Source organism: Mercenaria mercenaria, chromosome 4, assembly GCF_021730395.1.
Source record: "Mercenaria mercenaria strain notata chromosome 4, MADL_Memer_1, whole genome shotgun sequence".
In the NCBI taxonomy this organism is placed as follows: domain Eukaryota; kingdom Metazoa; phylum Mollusca; class Bivalvia; order Venerida; family Veneridae; genus Mercenaria; species Mercenaria mercenaria.
In genome coordinates this window covers 76,218,405-76,239,141 of record NC_069364.1, presented here as the reverse complement: position 1 = coordinate 76,239,141, position 20,737 = coordinate 76,218,405, and the positions used below count along the sequence as shown (strand labels likewise).

The window sequence follows — 20,737 nt, the reverse complement described above, 5'->3', positions numbered from 1 at the left end:
CTTGTACTTGGACTTTTTATCATTCATACATTGCTGCCATTCATTCTGACTGCTACAATTTAGCCCTTGATACAAGATACACAAGATACAAGATACGAATTTTATTTAAAGTCAGTGTTACATATAATATAGACAACATTAGCTATGTATAGCTATTGACCGACATAAATAACAAAAGTATAGTTAATAACGTAATAAATTTTGCCTTTATGCAGGAAGGGGCCCTGTCTGAACTTTAAAAATTTCTAAATTTCTCTAATGAACTTGTCCCGCTTCCAATTTGGACAGTACCTTGGTGCTTACCAAAAAGATACATAGGAATACAATGCTTGTTCACCATCTCGAATAAATTTCAAGTGTAGGATGTACCATACCAGTGTCAGATGACAAACATTACAAAGACTATAAAAGGTATTGCAGTTCCGTTCTATAATCTTGTTATGGATGGAAACATTTTTCTACTTTCAATTTCTATTGAAATTCTTAAGTTATGTTGATACTGTACACTGCCCTAAAGAGTTTGAAATCCATTTGTTAACACTTTCGGAACATCTGAATTTGCATGAAAGCAACATATTTGTATTAAAATCATTCTGTACAAAAATGCATTTTTGATATTTTCCTGCAGTAGATATTTTTGACATTTTTAGCTCACCTGAGCCAAAGGCTCATGGTGAGCTTTTGTGACCGCTCAATGTCCGTTGTCCGTCCGTCAACAATTTAAAAAAAAATCTTCTTGAAAACCACTGGGCAGAATTACACCAAACTTTACAGGAATGATCCTTGGATGGCCCCCTTTCAAAATTTTTCAAAGAATTGAATTCCATGCAGAACTCTGGTTGCTATGGCAATCGAAAGCAAAAAGAAGAAAAAATCTTCTGTCCAAAACCGCAAGGCATAGAGCCTTGATATTTGGCATGTTACATCATCTAATGGTCCTCTATGAAGATTGTTCAAATTGTGCCCCTGGGGTGAAAAGAGGCCCCGCCCCAGGGGTCACAAGTTTTACATGGACATATAGCAAAAAACTTTAAAAATCTTCTTGTCTAAAACCATAAGACCTAGGCCTTTGATATTTGACATGTAGCATTGCCTTGTGGTCCTTTACCAAAATTGTTCAAATTATAACCCTGGGGTGAAAAGAAGCCCTGCCCCTGGGGGTCTCAAGTTTTACGTAGACTCATATAGGAAAAAACTTTAAAAATCTTCTCGCCTGAAACTGCAAGGCCTAGGCTTTTGATATTTGGTATGTTGCATTGCCTTGTGGTCCTTTACCAAAATTGTTCAAATTATGCCCCTGGGATGAGTAGAGGCCCTGCCCTGGGGGTCCCAAATTTAACAGAATTATATAGGGGAAAAATACGAATCTGCTTGTCTTTAAGTGCAAGGCCTTTGATATTTGGCATGTAGCATTGCCTAGTGGATCTGTAACAAAATTGTTCAAATTATGCCCCTTGAGTGGAAAGAGGCCCTACCCCGGGGGTCACTTGTTATATGAATTATATAGGAATATATACATCACAAATTATCAGATCATATTACCTACACTGTTTAATTATAATTACCTGATGACCCCAATCAATTAGGGGTCACTTGACTGTGACCTTGACCTACTGACCTACTTTCTTGTTTTTTAAGATACAGCCTTGAAATTTTGATGACCCGTACAGTTTTGCACACCGATCTTAAAACTGATTTTTCAGTGACCATGAATTTGACCTACTGACCTACTTTCTAATATTTTAGCATCAGAGTGCCATTTTAAACATGTGGCTAATATTACTCAGGTGAGCGATTCATGACCCTCTTGTTTGATACCTAAAACATTCCTTCTAACACTCATTGAGGCATTTGAAATAATGTATGAGCCATACCATGAGAAAACCAACATAGTGCATTTGCGACCAGCATGGATCCAGACCAGCCGGCGCATCCACGCAGTCTGGTCAGGATCCATGCTGTTCGCTAATGGTTTCTCTAATTGCAAAAGGGTTTGAAAGTGAACAGCATGGATCCTGACCAGACTGCATGGATGTGCAGTCTTACACCATCAATTTTTCTGAAATATTTTTTTTTGTCAGATATTACATATGAAGAGAATCAGTTATATTTTTGTGGATTTGCTGCAGGATCAAACTCAGCTGTAATGTTGTGGCAGATAGAAGTGAATAAACAATGATCGATACGCCATGTTCAAGGTTTATTTATCATACATACAAAGCTATTTTCATCCAGTTGTCAGTATATTTCAAGTTCTATGGGATAATGATCACTTACATCCATCATCTGTAAAAAGAATTAAGATCTGGTAGTTTTCAGTTATAACATGCATTAAATAGGAAATGTAAGCGAATATAGATATCCAATAGGTAAATCCTTACATGGATAATTAAGGAAATAGATATAGCTTCTTTTACTTAATAGCCACGATGCTTCTACGTTTATTTTTAGAAAACTTCATGTAGTCAAGAATATTTTTAAAATAGTTTAAGAAAGATGTTTGTCTCCAATTGCTTATAAGCGGAATTGAACCGCCTGCTTTCATGGAAGCGGTTTCTTCAAATGAGAAAGAATCATTTTGTTAATGATGCAGGCGTATTTTTATAAAATACTGCAGTAAATCTTAATTCACATGAAGTATGAATATATCTTTAACGCTAACATTTATTTTTTGTCGGCATAGCCATTACACTAATTTTGAAACGATGTCACGAGCAGCGAGCAGTTGCATAGCATCACTGAATAGATTGTATATACTAAACTTTCAAAAATATTAAATATTTCACCTTACCTGAGTATAATCCAATTTGTGTGTTTCCTCGAATCTGTAGATACCCTCACTGCCGGGGACAAAGGCTGACCGAATATTTGGACCAGAAATCACAAACCTTGAAAAAAAAAGACCAATGTTCACAAACAAAGTTATGCGTGCAAGTTTTCCTTGTGAACCGCCAACTTGAACCAATGTTGATAAATAGACATACAATGTCTGTTGTCTAAGTCATTTTATTATATATATTTTTATAGTCATAACCTTTTTCTCTGAAAATCTTATTTTATAGAAAGTAAGAAGGATGACAGATATCTGGTTGTAAAGGCGAGACCCAGTTTAAAGTTCTGTATACATGTTCCGTCAACACAGGCCAGACTGTTCAAACTCGGCAGGTTTAGTTTTGATCTGGACAACAGAACTTGTTTTTCACCGTTACTTTGGTCCATTCTTTAGTAATATTTTTATGATAATTATTGTGTACTATCAGGGTCCAGAAGTGGTCATTAGACCAGACATCATCTTTTCAGTTAAAAGAAACGGGAGCTTGTGAGCTATAACGATGCATGTTGTGTCAAATTATGGCAACTTAAGAGGGGTGTTCAGTGTTTATTGGTAGAGAATTTAAGGAAAGCTACAGAAAGTGTCATGTAGTCTCATAGTCTGTGCCTGGTTTGCAAACCCGGAAGTAAAATATACCAGTCTCCAGCCTATCCATGAAAACATTTTACAACTTCAAGTTTCAAGTTTATTGATAAAGTCTAGGCCCTTTAAGGGCATCTGATAACAACATATTTTCAGTAACAATATAATGAAAAATGGCAAACACGACAATGATGTCATGATATTCAATGAAGCATGAATATGTTGATCATGTACGAGACAATACTGTGTAGCACATCGGTTCACGCTGGTTGTTGTATGCATAACCCTAGAGCAAAACTGAGTTGTCTAATAAGCCCTTCAGTCACCGCCGCGTAGAGCATGCACATCAATGCCGATATGAATCAACAAAACACAACACAAAAAATAATTTACATTCGGTACTTACAGCTAGGCAGGGAATTGTGTTCTTTCTTCATGCAAACACCCATACTTATTCTTCCACATTTTTTTTCATTTGATTTTGAAATAATAAAATATACGATTGATCCACATTGATTAATGCTTTCGCACATGATCTACAGTATATCAGCAATGGTTGACTACAATTTCACACATATAATCACACTTCCTAGAAAAGAATCATTATCTTCAGTAGCTTACACATGAAACGACTAAAATACCAATTCTTGACGCGTCGCAGCTACGTATCCAATCAATGCATCAGCACACCGTCATAACAAAGAAACAAGCAGAATACTTTAGTGTCTTACAGAAAATGTACATGAATGACAGATCACTACATATTGTTAATCGAACAGACATAATTCGATGCATTTTATATACTATATATATGATTATTATAATATAATCAAATATATATTATACTCAAAAATATTATTATAATATAGTATATGCGGAAATGAATCCACTACAAAATTGTTAATCGAACACGCAAAGATCGTTTGCTAATATATATAATATCATTATAGAATCAAATATTAACTAAAAAAGAAAAGAATCAATGGTTTCCTCACTGTATTCGTCTACTACCGGTTCTTCTATCATCAGGTCAGGCTATAAATATCGTAAAAATGTGCCGATATTTGAATAACGTAGTAACGAAATACAGAATATATTTCTTTAGCACTCGAGCAGGCCGAGGCCTGCTCGAGAATCGAGCTTACGGTAACGAAGTATACTTCACACATGTGATGATGAAAGTTCCGTCGAAGTTTAAAAGCGCACCCTAGCGACTGTCTACACAAAGTACTCTTCCGGATGAATACAGAACTTTTAAACTGTAAAATTATCATTACTCAACAAAATGAAAGAATGATTCCAGTGTTTGAAAAAAACATATTGCATTTAAAAGCAGCATCGCAGAACGGAAAAAAATGTCTTATTCCAGAAAAACGGAACGCAGTAATGACGTCATTGACGCGGTTCCAAATTTGCATATATATTCATGTTAGCTGTGAACTAAATTAGATTTTCAATGAATGTCTCCTGATATTAGTGACTATGAATATTCTTTGTGACAATAAATATGCAATATTTAGAAAATCCGTTCATTGGCTCGCTTAGAGCTTTGCCTTATTTTCATATTATTCTTGTCCAGGAGTAACTTTTAATATTTTCTATTATATATATATATATATGTAAACTGATTTTCCAGTTAAATACATGGTAAGAGGGAGGAGGGGGGAGGGGTCTGGAAAGATGAACAGCTGACGTTTCTTTTCAAAGGTCCGAAATGTGAGCGTTACCAATGTGTACAGTATGGTAGCGCTTTCATACTGACGCACTGACGGAAAGTAGTATGACGTCACGTTCTACGTTGCTTAACAAACCTAGATAGACTGGTCCCCTGCGAACTTCGGAAACGTTTGTAGGGAACCATAATGCTGCTTACCTCCAACTGGTTTTAGTCTCACTGAGAATGGTTCTCTTTCGAACGGGTCACTGTAGTCATCCAGGCCATCATCATACTGGTGCACGTCGACAACCTGAACTGTTGACAGTCTGCAAGTATACTTGTTCAGCTGCTTCAATGTCCTTTACACATGTGTCAAAATTACAGCTGTGTTATGTGTTTCAATATTCGGATTATTTAAAACCTTCATCAATTAAATATTTATTTTGTTGGGTTTAACGTCGCACCGACACAATTATAGGTCTTATGGCGACTTTACAGCTTTGATGGTGGAGGAAGAACCCAGGTGCCCATCCGTGCATTATTTAATCACGTACGGGCACCTGGGTAGAACCACCGACCATCTGTAATTCATCAATTTCACAAAACGTTCGAAAGAAGAAACGATATGAAGCGAAATTAAGGCATTTGACAACTTACTTATAGAAGTAGGCGTATTGTTCTTTATACGAACTTCGTCCAAGTCTTTCGCTGTACACAAGACTGTATTGTGATCTAAAGAGGAAATATGTTACACATATTATGCTTAAATACGCATGAAATATTAAAAAACGTGTAGAATATGCAAACACATATTGACTGAAGCAGGAATCTTCATGTGAAAGACTGAGTTTGTTCTTCATACATTCTATATTACATACGTATAATCGGCACAGTCTTTTTTATACATGTTCACATTTCTCGTTCTGTGTCGTGTAATAATTCCGCAATAGCCTACATCGTTTTTTGTATGCAACATGTACGTGCTTTCTCATACTAATTTCTCTTTCTGTAGCGTAAAAAGTTTGGTTCTTGAAAATCATAGCAAGAAATTCTGTTTCTTAACTTAAATCACCCCCTAAAAACGACTATACTCTATTCTTCCTGTTGCAACCAATCAAAACAATAAGCTGACCGCTAAAAGTTGGGAACAAACTATTTTAAAGTGATAAATGTGCTTTGTTGATGTGTATATTTGTATTTTATTTGAATATGAACATGATTTCTTTCAGTATTTAATGTGTTAGTCTGATTACATGTAAAATTACAGCAAAATACTCGATTGATCACTGATTTTGTCCAGAAATTCCACATTTCCGGCGTCAAAAGTTCATAATGTGTCTTTGCTTGAAGAATGATCTTCATATAAATCCCACTGTGTCGTGGATAAAGAAATCCTACGTACGAATTTTAAAGTTTATGAAACTGAAATAGTCACGACGCTGGTCCTACCTTCCAACCATGTCCCATAGCTGCTGTATAGCCTCTCCACTGGAGTCGCGAATTTCTTGAATCAAAATAACATCGTAGCGTTTCACAATCTATAATATACAAATACTTTATTAGTTGTGACAAAGCTTTGACATCATCTGGGTCGGTGTTGTACGAGGGTTGATCTAGAAATAATGTCGCTGCGTCCATGGCACATTTATTCACTATTGTATTATTATAAAGTTATACCAGGATCGCCAACCGAGGCCAGAACCAGAGCTGCCATTAAAGCGATGAAGAACGGAAAAGCAGCTGGTAACAACTCCATACATACAGAAATGCTGAAAGCCGAAAGCAGCACCTCCAGTAAGTTGCTGACTGACCTCTTCCAGAAGATCCGGGAAGAGGAAACTGTCCCCGATGATTGGACCAAAAGCCTGATTGTCAAGCTCCACAAGAAAGGTGAGCTTCAAAGCTGTGACAAATGGCGTGGCATAACGCTCCTATCAGTTCCATTCAAGGTCTTTTGTAGAGTTCTTCTTTCCAGAATCAACAGAGGAACTCTACAGGACAACAAGCCATAGACGAAATACTTAGAAAGGAACAGGCTGGCTTCAGAAGAGGTACAGGGTGCATTGACCAGATATTCGCACTGAGGAACATCATAGAGCAATGCATAGAGTGGAACACCCCGGTGCACATCAACTTCATTGATTTTCAGAAGGCATTTGACAGTGTACATCGAGAGACCCTATGGAAGATTCTAGCGAACTACGGAATCCGTCACAAAATGGTCACATTGATACGTCTCTTCTACCAGAAGTTCGAATGCAGTGTCAAAGTCGATGGACAACTGTCAGAATGGTTCCTTGTGAAGTCTGGCGTGCGACAGTGATGTATCATCTCAGCAAACCTCTTTTTAGTCACCATCGATTGGGTGATGAAGAAGACCTGTGACAGGCCCGGAGGTATCCAGTGGACCCCACTCTCCCAGCTTGTAGACCATGACTTCGCTCACGACCTGGCGGTGCTGTCTTCCAAGGCAACCAACTTTCAACAGAAAACCAACAGGCTGAACAATTATGCCAACAAGGTGGGTCTGACCATCGGCTCTTCCAAAAACCAAAGTCCTGAGCGTCAACAGTACTGATGAAACTCTCATCACTGTAAACGACACCCCTCTTGAACAGGTCAGTGATTTCACGTACCTTGGAAGTGTCATTAGCAGCGACAACGCAGCACAAAAGGACATACAAGCCAGGCTCAGCCAGAGGTTCCTTCGCCAGACTCTAGCCAATTTGGAAGTCAAGGCAATACAGCAACACCGCAAAGTTCAGGCTCTATTCCAGTTTTGTGAAGCCAGTCCTGCTGTATGGTTCAGAGTGCTGGAGAGTAACCAAGAGCGACATGAAGACAATCAGTGTCTTCCACAATGGTTGTCTCAGAAGAATCTGTCGCATCTACTGGCCAAAGAAGATCTCCAACGAAGAACTCTACAGGACAATAAACAGCCAGGACACTGCCATTGAAATTAAGCAACGCAAAATGTGTTGGCTAGTCGCGTCCTCAGAATGGATCAGTCCCGACCACCCATAATAGCATTGAAATGGCCACCACCTGGAAGAAGGAAACAAGGGCGCCCCAAAACAACATGGAGTCCCACCATCACACAAGAATTGAAAGAGATGGGACTCTCGTGGGGCGAGGGACACCAGGGTGCCAACGACAGAGACAGGTGGAGATGTACTGTTGACGCCTTATGTCCCGTTCGGGACGAAAATGATTAATTAAATACTTTTTATTTGAAATACACAGAAATTCACCGACGGCATGTAGCCTACCGCTAAAATAACGCCAGTATCATCAACAGAAAAATAATCAAACAAAGCCAAATACCAGTTGATATAAGAATAATGTGCCAAATATCATATGAAATTATTAAAATGATGTGACGTTGCATATTTCTGCCGTCTGCCATAAAAATGTTGGCGACTTCATTGCACGGTAAAATTCGTAACATAGTATGTACAAAATATTCAGTGCCTTCAGAATTCAGGTACGTAGGAATTGCACCAGGACAACGTTAGTCTGGAAGGATTTTTTTTCTGTAAAAATGTGCAGATGACCATAAAGGAAGGAATTTTTTCTGCAAATATTTGTACTGCAGTTATGGCCCTTTGATAGTTTTTACTAGAAAGAGGATGTCACAGTATGTGGCGGTGGACACAATTCTAGTTGTAAGATTATGATGCATTAATCTGGACTTCGTGTATTTGAGGGGTAATGAACCCGGCGACTTTTGGCAGATGACGTCATAATGTTCTCAATGGTCAAGACGTCAATCATTGTTTGTCGCAGAACACATGTATACAACACTTGACATTCCATTTTATTTGACAAAAATGTCGAGCCACGTTCGAATAACCGTAAAAAGGTCTGAAGTTCTGACATCAATTTAATATCGGTGACGTGCGGCTTTCGAACATAACGGATAACTGAACATGAAATGACATCAAAATGATTAAACAATGCCGACATTACTGCGCATTTCATGGACAATCAATGATGTTGATGGGCAATATACGTGGGATGGGGATGATGCTAAAATAGCGTGTTAAGCATGTTCGTTTCTTGTTTATTACATGTACAGATTCCCCCGGATACGTTTGGGTACCCTAGCGATACAGCAGATGTTATAACACGAAAGAACTTTGCATTAACCTATTATTAATGTCAAACCCATTTTGTAAATAAAGCTGTATCGGGGAAAGGCAAAGGCAAATGTTATACGGCCGTTAGTTTGTATCGGCGGACGGACACTTACATTGCTGCTTTGTATATCAGCGAAAGCGAAAGGCAAATGTTATACGGCCGTTAGTTTGTATCGGCGGACGGACACTGTTACATTGCTGCTATGTATATCAGCGAAAGCGAAAGGCAAATGTTATACGGCCGTTTGTATCGGCGGACGGACACTGTTACATCGCCGCTATGTATATCAGCGAAAGCGAAAGGCAACTGTAATACTTGCATAGCCGTTATTTGTATCGGCGGACGGCTGGCGAATGGCATTTGCTACAAAGCCTTTTATGACGCCAGCTGTTACAAGACAAAGGCTAATTGCCTGTATTGGCGAACGCAAAAAAAGTTATTAAAGTTACATTTAAAAGTTACAATTGCTCTAGATATAGATAGAATATAGAATAAAGTGTGTAACCTTCGCTTGTATACACAGTAAGGCTGTAACAGTTTACCGTTCGCTGATACAATTTAGACAAAAAGAGTAACTGTTACCATCTAATTACGTTAATACTGAGACATTGTCACTTATGAAACCATGTAACAGAAGTGTCTTTACTTACATCTCGAATGATTCCAGCTTTAAATGGATCGCTCATTTTAGCACGACCAAAGGTTTTAATATTGAACGCACATATACGTAAAACTTTCGGTAGAAAAGCGTATGAAGATATTGGAGAGTCGTATTTTGCTGCTTTGGTTGTATTCGTCGCGAATTGATCTGTAGGTAAGCTAGAAGATTGCCCTAGAATAGCCACACACAGCACGATCAGTTTCTGCAACAGCGGCATTATGGGTCCCTGAAATTACAAGTAATTTAGTTATTTCTTTTTCATTTTGATACTTTCCTATATTATTCATTTATGTATCACTATTCCTTTCTGAATGGAATGACAATCAATCAACGTTTATTACACAATCTCAGTTGAGACCAACATGATTAATTGTTTGTCAACAAATCTCATGTATCTATGCTTTCTACAGGTTTGTAAATTTAAGGTTTTAGTCAGAAATTTTCATAGGTGTAAGCGAAACTATTGAAAACATACCTTTCTGAAATGTTCAGCTAATCCTCTACAAATGTCCGAAGAAATCTAAAGTCATACGTGAAGCAATCTAGATAAGGAACTGCTTACATGCCTTAACATGCTGACCGGTCACGATTGTAATCTAGACGGTCATTTTATACAAATATTGTGAACTGTTTGCATTACTTTTTTTTCTGAAATCGCATGGACTCAACGTCAACCAAAGAGTATTTGAATGATTACATTCTGCAAAATCTAAACTTCTGTAGGTCGTGATAGATTATAGTCTACAAAAGTTCTTTATTTTTATTTATGTATGTGAAAAATCTTGTCATGCATGGTTAGAAGATCACCTAAACCCCACAAAAAGGATCTTTCAACACGGTGGATTACTGGCTATTTTTCTGATGTACCCCTCCGTATGTCGTTGTGGCTAACTTGTAGTATAATATGGTTCTTCAACATGACCCACTAGTTTACTTTTTGACAGAAGTAAGTCATTGCTTATCATCGTTATACACAAGAACGTAGATTACCTTGATATGGGAATCTATTGCGACCTTCAAAAAGTAGTACATTACTTTTTGCTATATATGCTTATAAATTTTGTATGGATATGAATATGGCATATACTACATGATGAACTTTTGTATTAAGTATTTCCTGACTGAGACCATGGTGAACTTTTGTATCAAGTTGATTGAGACCATGGTGAACTGTATCAAGTATTTTCTGATTGAGGTCATGGCGAGCTTCTGTATTAAATATATCCTGTTTCAGATCATGGGGAACCTTTGTATCAAGTATTTTCTGATTGAGACCACGGTGAACTTTTGTATCAAATATTTCTTTAAGGAGACCATGGTGAACTTTTGTATCAAATATTTTTGCAACCATGGTGAACTTTTGTACTAAGTATTTCCTGACTGAGACCATGGAGAACATTTGTATAGATCTAAGTATTTCCTGACTGAGATCGTGGTGAACTTTTGTATCAAGTATTTCTTGATAGCGGACATTGTGAACTTTTGTACAAAGTATTTCCTGATGGAGCCACAGCGAACTTTAGTGATTTAGACCATAGTCAACATTTTACCACGTATTTCCTGATTAAGGTCATGGTGAATTTTTGTATCAAGAATTTTTGATTGAGGCCAAGGTGAAATTTCCTACCAACTAGAGCTGCTTTTGAGAAAAGCGCATGTCTCCCCCAACTGCAAGGGCCACCCGGTTCAGTAATTCAAGGGCCATAATTCCAAAGTGCCTGGGCCAATTTGGCTAGTTATCGAACTTGACCGAGGACTTATGGTTAAACACATTTTGTTCAAGTTCGGTGAGGATCGGATGAGAAATGTTGGACTTAGAGCGCAGACAAGATTTGTGACAGACGGACAGACAGGAGTAAATCAATGTCTCCCACCACACAGTCGTGTGGGAGACATAATTATGTCTTGATAGAGGTCATGGTGAACATAAAGTATTTCCTTATAGAGGGCATTGTGATTTTTTCTAAATAAATAACAGAATAATATGTTCAAAGAGGATCTTGTTGCTGCTCTTGTAAACATTTATACTATTTGTTGTAATAGATCCTGGTGTGGTCTACTAATAACGATTTGAAAGCAATGTGTGACCACAATCATACATCTATGGAACTAGGACTTGTGCCTGGCATGTCATGATACACTTAATGTTTACTATAAGTATTTTCAAAATCACTTTATGATCTGGGATTTACCCTGAAGTGGTTTTATATAATACCATCAGGCTTTGGCGTTGTATTGTTCAAATCGATCAATGGCAAAGTTACATTCCAGACAGAAAGTCAGCCCCACCCCAACACCAAGACATCTGAACCTGGGTCTTGTATGAAAGTGATCAGGTTAAAGTGAACGTTTATGCAAGGTTATTTTACAATCTGTCCACGGACAGTGACTGATTTAGTTATGACCAATGATTGCAATCACAAAAAGACCCAATAAACCTTTACAATCAAGTAACACACTGGAGCTTTGGACTTGCATTAACTGGGACACAAAGTTGTGTTAATGTAAACATTTATTCACCTTTGACTGGCAACATAGTTTTGGACGCTAGACATAAAATGGATGCTATAAACCTTTGATCCTATAGTGTGATTTTGATCCTGGGATAAAAAAAAATGTTTAGTCTTATTAATAAATAAGTGCAATAAAAATGGTCATAATTATGATCCAATATTTATACCAAATTATTTTGATGCTTTTGAAATATTTTGGATGCTATAGACAAGGAATCTTTAATAGAGACACAAATACCCTACAATTCTATGTGCGTGCGCGTGTGTGTGTGTTCGGGTTTAACGTCTTTTTCAATAATTTTTCAGTCATTTAAACGATGGTGTCTACTTGTAGCAGTGAGCACAATGCCCAACTTTATAGTACTGCCTCACTGGAATAACACGCTGTTGACATGTAGCATGATACCCCACCCAGTCACATTATACCGACACTGGGCTGACCAATCCTAGCACTATCCTCTTAATGCTGAGCGCCAAGCGAGGAAGCTGCCATTACCATTTTTTACGTCTTTGGTATGACGCGGCCGGGGATCAAACTCCTACAATTCTATATTCCACTATTTAGAGGCAATAAAAAGAACAACGCAGACATTGATTAAAAACACAAGTTTGATTACTAAGAGCAGTGTTATATGACAATAAGTTAACATTTATATATAATCAAAATAAGATTGCAAATCCTAACAGTAAATAAGCTAACAAAAAATATGGAACTGGATCAGTCCTTCAACATATCTTTTTGGCAAGGATATTCATTAACCCTTACCCTGCTAAATTTCTAAAATGGACTCGTCCATCATTCCATTTGGGCAATATCATTTATTATTCGAAGGCGAGTTTACTGAAAATTTACTGACTGAATAACGAATATGGACAATCCAGCAATAGAACGACTTTCATTTTTGTTTCAGCAGTTTCATTTCTGAAAAGAAATGACTGCCCTTAAAAGACTGTTTGGACACGATATGTCTGCAATCTTTTGAGTATTGTATGCTTAAACATGTCAAAAAGATCACTCTCTCCAGATGCAGAAGCATCAACACATAAAGCAAAAACAAAGTTCCTGGTTCAATCTTTTATGAAATTCTGAATTTCCTTTGATTAATTAAAGTGCTGTAAGTAATAATCATGCATTCTTTACACAACTGTTGGCTCCCCTCATCAATTAAATATAGAAAACTTGATATTTTTTCATGAAAATGGCTATTTAGCGCGTAAAAATGAGCGAATAAAAGTCTCCCTTATTTTTACCCAAATCTCCCTTAAAAAAAGCCCTGTTGAGGCAAATCTCCCTTACTGACCGTCTGAAAATATGGCATGTATGAGGCTGCATGATCTTGGTCTACACTGGTTGCAAAGGCAGAATCACTTGCTGCTAGCAGGCTAATGGTAATTCTTTTAAACACAGCATCAAACATGTTCTGTTGTGAATGTATATTTTATGATTACTGTGTCATTTCACACCACAGGGTCACAGAAGATCTTGTACAGCTATTTGTGTTTTTATGAAAAGATATTTCATTTCAAAAGCTTTTTTTTACATGTATTTCCAAACAAGATTGTTCCACTTCTAAACATAGATAATATAAAAATAAATGTATTAATTCCCAACAAATTATGAAGTGTGCATGAAGATAAATGAAGACAAAAGTAAGATCTGAGAGAAAGTTGAGAGAAGGAAGAAAGGTTAGTAAGTTTTTTGTTGAGAATAACATCTAGATTAAATGAACTGTTCTACACACTATCTATACATTTTATATGAAATGCAACAGGTAAGAAAGTTTAAAGCTCAAAATAAATAAGTCAGTTTCAGTATCCATATACATCAGTGTTCTTTGTCTGAAATTATAGACATAGACTTTTGACGGGAGACAATCAAAATCCCCTTGATCAAAATCCCCAACACTGAAAAACGACAGGGTGTTACAAAATCCCCTTCATACTTTTGCAGGGGGTATCATAATCCCCTCTGTGAATTTTACTTATTTCATTAAGTTCAAATACAACTATATTGCATTAAGCACGTAAATACAATGCCTTTAGCAAACATAATATAATTTGGAGCACTGATATCTATATATCTATAATGTTAATCACAGAGGGGATTATGATACCCCCTGCGAAAGTAAGAAGGGGATTTTGTAACACCCAGTCACTTTTCAGTGGAGGGGATTTTGATCAAGGGGATTTTGATATACACTCACTTTAGACTGCTTGACACCGAATTTCACATACAGTTGAACTTCTTTAACTCGAACTTGACGGGACCAGCAAATTTGTTCGAGTGATCGAAAAAATTCATTTTTCAGGGATTTTTCCGGGAACTGACAACGAGTCTGAGAGAAGGGTGGTGTATGAATTATCCGAGTTTGAGTTAACGAAGTTTGACTGTAACTTGTTAGTTTCTTAGTAACATATACTACTGACAAATTAGTCTTTTCTTGTAAAACATCTACACTTAAGCAAATTTTCATTAAAATACAAGTAGTCTACAGTATACATGCAGCAAACATGAAAAATACAGTTCTAATATCAAAGTCTAACTTCAGAATAAACAATAATCTCACAGGGCTCGACAAATTCTTTGTAAGCAAGTCTTCCTGCAGGACAAGTTGTCTAGAATTGTCACTTGTCCTGTTGCAATTTGTACTTCTTTATTTTGTATTTTATTTGTACTTGCAGGGTTCACTGAGGAAGAATGATTTTTATCAAGTATCTTAAAGTCTGGTCTTCTTACATTTTTGGTTGGGTTTAACATCCCACCGACACAATTATGGGTCACATGGCAACATTCCAGCTTTTCGTAGTGGAGAAAGACGCCAGGTACCCCTCTGTGCATTATTTCATCACGAGCGGGCACCTGGGTAGAACCAAAGACCTTCTGTAAGTCAGCTGAATGACTCCCTCACATGCAGAATTCAATGCCCTGAGTGAGGCTCGAACCAACATCGGTGAGAAGCAAGTGATTCAAAGTCAGTGACCTCAACCACTTGGCCATGGAGGTCCCTTATCTGGTTTCTAGCTTATCTGATAATAATGCAGTACAGTCATGAACAGGACATATTTAAGATCTGTGAACATTAAATCATCCTTCATTTTCAATTGATCAGAATTATTGGATTTTAAGTCAAAAATCACACTGTTCTTTAGGATGCACACTATAGCAGGTCCCGCTCACTTGTAGTTCTGGCTACCATAACTAAACTGACACTGTTTTTATTTTCGGATGGTCGCGTCCATTAAGTTATGGCGAAACCCCATTTGGTTATCTAACCAGTATCAAACCGAAACATCTCGCACAGTCTCTCTTGAGAAACTGATGACGTCATGCAACAGTTCAGAGCACGTGGTTATTTTTGAAGATCAAGATCAAACTTTTACCTACTTACGAATTTAATTTAATCTTAAACATAACCATTTTTTATAAAATTCATAAAAATATACCTTAGAAGGTTTAATTTCTCAGAAAAGGTCAATAAATAACGATTCTATTCCGCCTATTGGTTTTCAAAATGAAGAGTACCCTGATCAGGTGACAACTGCCATGGCAGACAAAATATTGCAGACAGGGGTACCCATTTGAAACTTGTGTGTATAACTTTTGTTCAAATTATGTTGCATTGATTATTTTATGCCAGATCAAAAGAAAAATGGATTAGAAATATTTTAAAGTAAAAGGTGAGTCCATTGCATTTCATTTGATGAAATTATAGCGTGACAGACTTCTGGCACGATTCCTGGTTAGGTTTCAGTATGGGATTCGTTTCAGCTCAGAGATCCGTAACAGCATATAAACATCTCTGAGCTGAAATTTTTTAGCTAGCTCACTTGGAGCTAATTTTTACTTGCATTTACAAGCAGCTGAGTGGGTTTGTCAAGCCCTGTTTCAGTCAGGATTATATTTTCAGTTAGTTATCACAGGTGATACAGTGCACAAAGATGCCAATCTTGTCAGTGATGCAGGTTTTCTGTGTATGTTTGTGACCTTGGTGAAATCTTGTTCAATCACTAGGGCTGACAGAATAAACAGAATTTTCAGCACTTGCAGTCAAAATTTAAATGCTTTGATAATGTCATTAGTAAAAACACACTATCCAGTCCTGTATATTTAAGGCGCATTAGGCGCACCACTAGTGTCTGATGCATTGCCACTACTGAGACTGTTAATCAGGGCCGTGATTTGTCGATGTTTTGCAATTTCACTTTTCAGATCGTTGATTTCTGTCTCATAATTAGCAATTGTTTGTTCATGTTGATTACAAGCAAACTCAAGCTGTGATACCTGTAAAAGATATAAGACATGTGAGGTAAGACCAGATGTAAACAATATTGTGTATAATCTTAACCAGTGGCTCAATACATCTAAATATACTGTCTGTATGGCAAAATTTTGCTATACAAGTACAGTAGAAAACTGCTAGTTTAATCATGGATATCTCAAGCACCCTGACTCACTAAAGCAAACTCTCAACCTTTTTTTGTTTAACTTAATAACCAGAACACTTTCTTTCTGAAGCCTGAAATATTCTTTTTCAAAAGAGTTATTTAATGAAATTTTGGCAGCTAAAAGCTAGACATCAGGACCAGTGTTGAAAAATCTCAGGCATGGTAAGTAAGTTCAGTTCCACCCTGTGCGACACATAACATTCTACTTAATAATCAGTGAAAATGTGTTAATATAGCAAACCTGGTCTTGCAGCTGTTTCTTCTTGGCTTCAGATTTTGCCATGGAGCTCCGCAGTGTTTCTATGGAGGTCTCCATAACCTCCCTTTCCTCTTCCGACTTCTTGTAATCATATTCCCATTTCAGTGATGCTTTCTTTGTATCTAAACAGAAAGTGGATGTCAGAAATATTTTTCGAACCCATATGACGGAAGTATTCTGAATAAACTAGATGCCCACAGGCAACATGTCAAGCCCTCCAGCTGTCAAAAGGACTTGGAGTTGCACGCGACTTTGAATTCTTTTGTTTTTCTAAGTCCACAAGAAACTCCTTACCAGGTAGAGATACCTTAAAATACACCTAAAATTTGAAAGTAACATCTATGTTGTACCACAGAAAAGTGGTCTTGGTTTTTCCCTATGGTCAATTCTTTTTGGTTTAACGCTGGTTTTTAGCAGTATTTCAGTCATGTAACGGCGGGCAGTTAACCTTAACAGTGTTCCTGCATTCAATAACAGTACAAACCAGTTCTCCGCAAGTAACTGCCAACTTCCCCACATGAATTATCAGAGGTGGAGGACGAATGATTTCAGACACAATGTCTTTTATCAAATCGTCACAGAGAACATAACCCCGCCTGGGCGATTATAAACAAAAGTTACAATAAAAGTTATTTATACCGGTAGTAACAACAAAGGGAAGTAAATCTTAAAAAAAAATATTCCAAGTCCACACAAAAATTCTTGCCGGGTCGAGACGAGTCAAAATACACCTCAAAACTGGATGTAACATTTAAAGTGGTCTTGATTTTTCCCTATGACCAGTAATAAACAAGAGGACCATGATGGTCCTGAATCACTCACCTCTTCCCACATGACCCAGTTTTGAGTATGACGTCGTTTTTTCATGGCCTCTAGAGAGGTCACAAGGTTTTTCTATTTTTATACCTACTGGCCTAGTTTTTGACCGCACGTGACCCAGTTTCGAAACTGACCTAGATATCATCAAGGTAAACATTCAGATCAATTTTCATGAAGATCCATTGAAAATATTGCCTCTAGAGAGGTCAAAAGATTTTAATAATTTTAGACCTATTGACCTAGTTTTTGACCACGATTGACCCAGTTTCAAACTTGACCTAGATATCATCAAGATGAACATTCAGACCAACTTTCATACAGATCCCATGAAAAGTATGGCCTCTAGAGAGGTCACAAGGTTTTTTTATTATTTGACCTACTGACCTAGTTTTTTAAGGCACGTGACCCAGTTTCAAACTTGACCTAGATATCATCAAGGTGAACATTCTGACCAATTTTTATGGAGATCCATTCACAAGTATGGCCTCTAGAGAGGTCACAAGGTTTTTCTATTTTTAGACCTACTGACCTAGTTTTTGACCGCACATGACCCTGTTTCGAACTTGACCTAGATATCATCAAGATGAACATTCAGACCAACTTTCATACAGATCCCATGAAAATTATGGCCTTTAGAGAGGTCACAAGGTTTTTCTATTATTTGACCTACTGACCTAGTTTTTGAAGGCACATGACCCACTTTTGAAACTGATCTAGATATCATCAAGATGAACATTCAGACCAACTTTCATACAGATCCCATGAAAAATATGGCCTCTAGAGAGGTCACAAGGTTTTTCTATTATTTGACCTACTGACCTAGTTTTTGAAGGCACGTGACCCACTTTCGAACTTGACCTAGATATCATCAAGGTGAACATTCTGACCAATTTTCATGAAGATCTCATGAAATATATGGCCTCTAGAGAGGTCACAAGGTTTTTCTATTTTTAGACCTACTGACCTAGTTTTTGACCGCACCTGACCCAGTTTCGAACGTGACCTAGATATCATCAAGATGAACATTCAGACCAACTTTCATACAGATCCCATGAAAATTATGGCCTTTAGAGAGGTCACAAGGTTTTTCTATTATTTGACCTACTGACCTAGTTTTTGACGGCACGTGACCCAGTTTCGAACCTGACCTAGATATCATCAAGATGAACGTTCTGACCAATTTTCATGAAGATCTTGTGAAATATATGGCCTCTAGAGAAGTCACAAAGTTTTTCTATTTTTAGACCTACTGACCTAGTTTTTGACGGCACGTGACCCAGTTTCGAACTTGACCTAGATATCATCAAGGTGAACATTCTGACCAATTTTCATGAAGATCTTGTGAAATATATGGCCTCTAGAGAGGTCACAAGGTTTTTCTATTTTTAGACCTACTGACCTAGTTTTTGAAGGCACATGACCCAGTTTCGAACTTGACCTAGATATCATCAAGATGAACATTCTGACCAATTTTCATAAAGATCCCATGAAAAATGTGACCTCTAGAAAGGTCACAAGCAAAAGTTTACAGATGCACGGACGGACGCATGCACGGATGGACACCACGCGATCACAAAAGCTCACCTTGTCACTTTGTGACAGGTGAGCTAAAAAGTTACAATACAAGCTATTTATAGTAACAACAAAGGGAAGTAATTCTAAACCAGGGACCTGGTTCTTGCGCATGACACTCCGTCTCATGATGTTGAACAATTGTGCCAAGAAACATCAATATCCCTCATGCATGAAGAAGAAACGCTCCAGACAAAGTCATTCTTGTATCTGACTCATGGTGGTGAGCATTTGTGCCATGTTACATCAACATCCTTCCATGCATGAAGAAGAAATGCTCCGGACAAAGTTCTCATTCTTGTATCATTTGACCTCTAATTGTGAGCTTGACTTTAGACCCAAGGACCAAGTTCTTGCGCACGCCACTCTGTCTTATTTGACAGTGTACTTGAATCAATTTCTTACCTTCCAGTTTGGTCTCAGCAGTTTTGAGTTGTGTCATAACTTTTCTTCTCTCGTCTTGCAAGGTTGTCAACTGTTCCATTGTACTAAAAGAAAATTATGCAATATTCATTTTTATATCTTTTCAGGAGACAATATATTTCTTATATTTCATTGACATACTTCTTTAAAATAGATCCGATATTTCTTACATTGATTATCCAAGTTAGCAATTTTCATTATTTTGCTTACATGACCCGCTTCTGCCAGGTCACTAAAACACATGAAAATTGCAATAAATAGGATATTTCACTTTTCATATTATTAAATGTTATTCATTTTTACTATGGGTAATGTAAGATAATTGAAGTTTCATGTAAAGATTATCATTGAAGACATTTTTGTCACATATTTTTGCAATTTCACATACAGTCATATAACAGCTATCAAAGATATATATAATTCTATTAAAAAGCCTCTTTCTAGTATAGATAAATCTTGGATCAATGTCTTTAAAAAGTTCTTGAGTATCTCTTTAAACAGTTTTTCTGTATTTTTAACACCCAACTTACTTTTTATTTGCACTTCATAATTAAACTTGGGACTGTGTCAGTGTTACACACTCTAATTTGTGTCACTTACTTGTCAAATTGGTGTTTAAGATTTGTGTTATGTTTCTGTAACATTTCATGCATCTCAGAGAGAGACTGGTGTTCCTGTCTTAATGTAAGCAGTGCCTTCTGTCCACTCTCATACCTGTATCAAAAGTTAACACATTGGTTAATTTGGCACAAAACTCTGTACTATTACTCCGGCAGAAATTAAAGAAAATTAATACTACATAATGGTACTGCAAACATCTAGATACCAGTAA

At 37.2% G+C, this 20,737-nt stretch overlaps 2 protein-coding genes and 1 long non-coding RNA gene across 5 annotated transcripts in view; all 3 read right to left on the bottom strand.

Moving 5' to 3' along the window:
• Positions 1 to 2,181: 2,181 nt before the first annotated feature.
• Positions 2,182 to 2,890, bottom strand: LOC128556467 (uncharacterized). The gene is made up of 2 exons (XR_008370695.1): positions 2,792 to 2,890; positions 2,182 to 2,286 (listed from the first exon to the last, which is right to left on the bottom strand). It is a non-coding gene; the product is annotated as an uncharacterized LOC128556467 (long non-coding RNA).
• Positions 2,891 to 5,211: 2,321 nt separating this feature from the next.
• Positions 5,212 to 10,496, bottom strand: LOC123553505 (deoxyribonuclease-1-like). The gene is made up of 5 exons (XM_053541716.1): positions 10,349 to 10,496; positions 9,863 to 10,099; positions 6,522 to 6,610; positions 5,730 to 5,804; positions 5,212 to 5,398 (listed from the first exon to the last, which is right to left on the bottom strand). The coding sequence occupies exons 2-5, from the start codon at positions 10,088 to 10,090 to the stop codon at positions 5,227 to 5,229; spliced, it is 564 nt and encodes a 187-aa protein (XP_053397691.1). The 5' UTR covers positions 10,091 to 10,099; positions 10,349 to 10,496; the 3' UTR covers positions 5,212 to 5,226.
• Positions 10,497 to 12,977: 2,481 nt separating this feature from the next.
• The window catches only part of LOC123552179 (protein CIP2A homolog), a 42,018-nt gene continuing 34,258 nt past the window's right edge, over positions 12,978 to 20,737 (bottom strand). For all 3 annotated transcript variants that reach the window (XM_045341628.2, XM_045341629.2, XM_045341630.2), the window contains exons 19-22: positions 20,506 to 20,619; positions 19,888 to 19,970; positions 17,074 to 17,213; positions 12,978 to 16,668 (exon numbers count right to left, since the gene is read on the bottom strand). In XM_045341628.2, the coding sequence (XP_045197563.2) occupies positions 16,495 to 16,668; positions 17,074 to 17,213; positions 19,888 to 19,970; positions 20,506 to 20,619 (511 nt within the window). In that variant the 3' untranslated portion in view covers positions 12,978 to 16,494. The remainder of the gene's footprint in view (positions 16,669 to 17,073; positions 17,214 to 19,887; positions 19,971 to 20,505; positions 20,620 to 20,737) is intronic.

Coding starts and splice junctions, on each gene's coding strand:
- LOC123553505 (XM_053541716.1), bottom strand. CDS start 10,090: ATGCCGCTGTTGCAGAAACTGATCGTGCTGTGTGTGGCTATTCTAGGG. Junction 6,611..9,862: donor AAGCTGGAATCATTCGAGAT/GTAAGTAAAGAC, acceptor TGTATATTATAG/ATTGTGAAACGCTACGATGT. Junction 5,805..6,521: donor CTATGGGACATGGTTGGAAG/GTAGGACCAGCG, acceptor TTTCCTCTTTAG/ATCACAATACAGTCTTGTGT.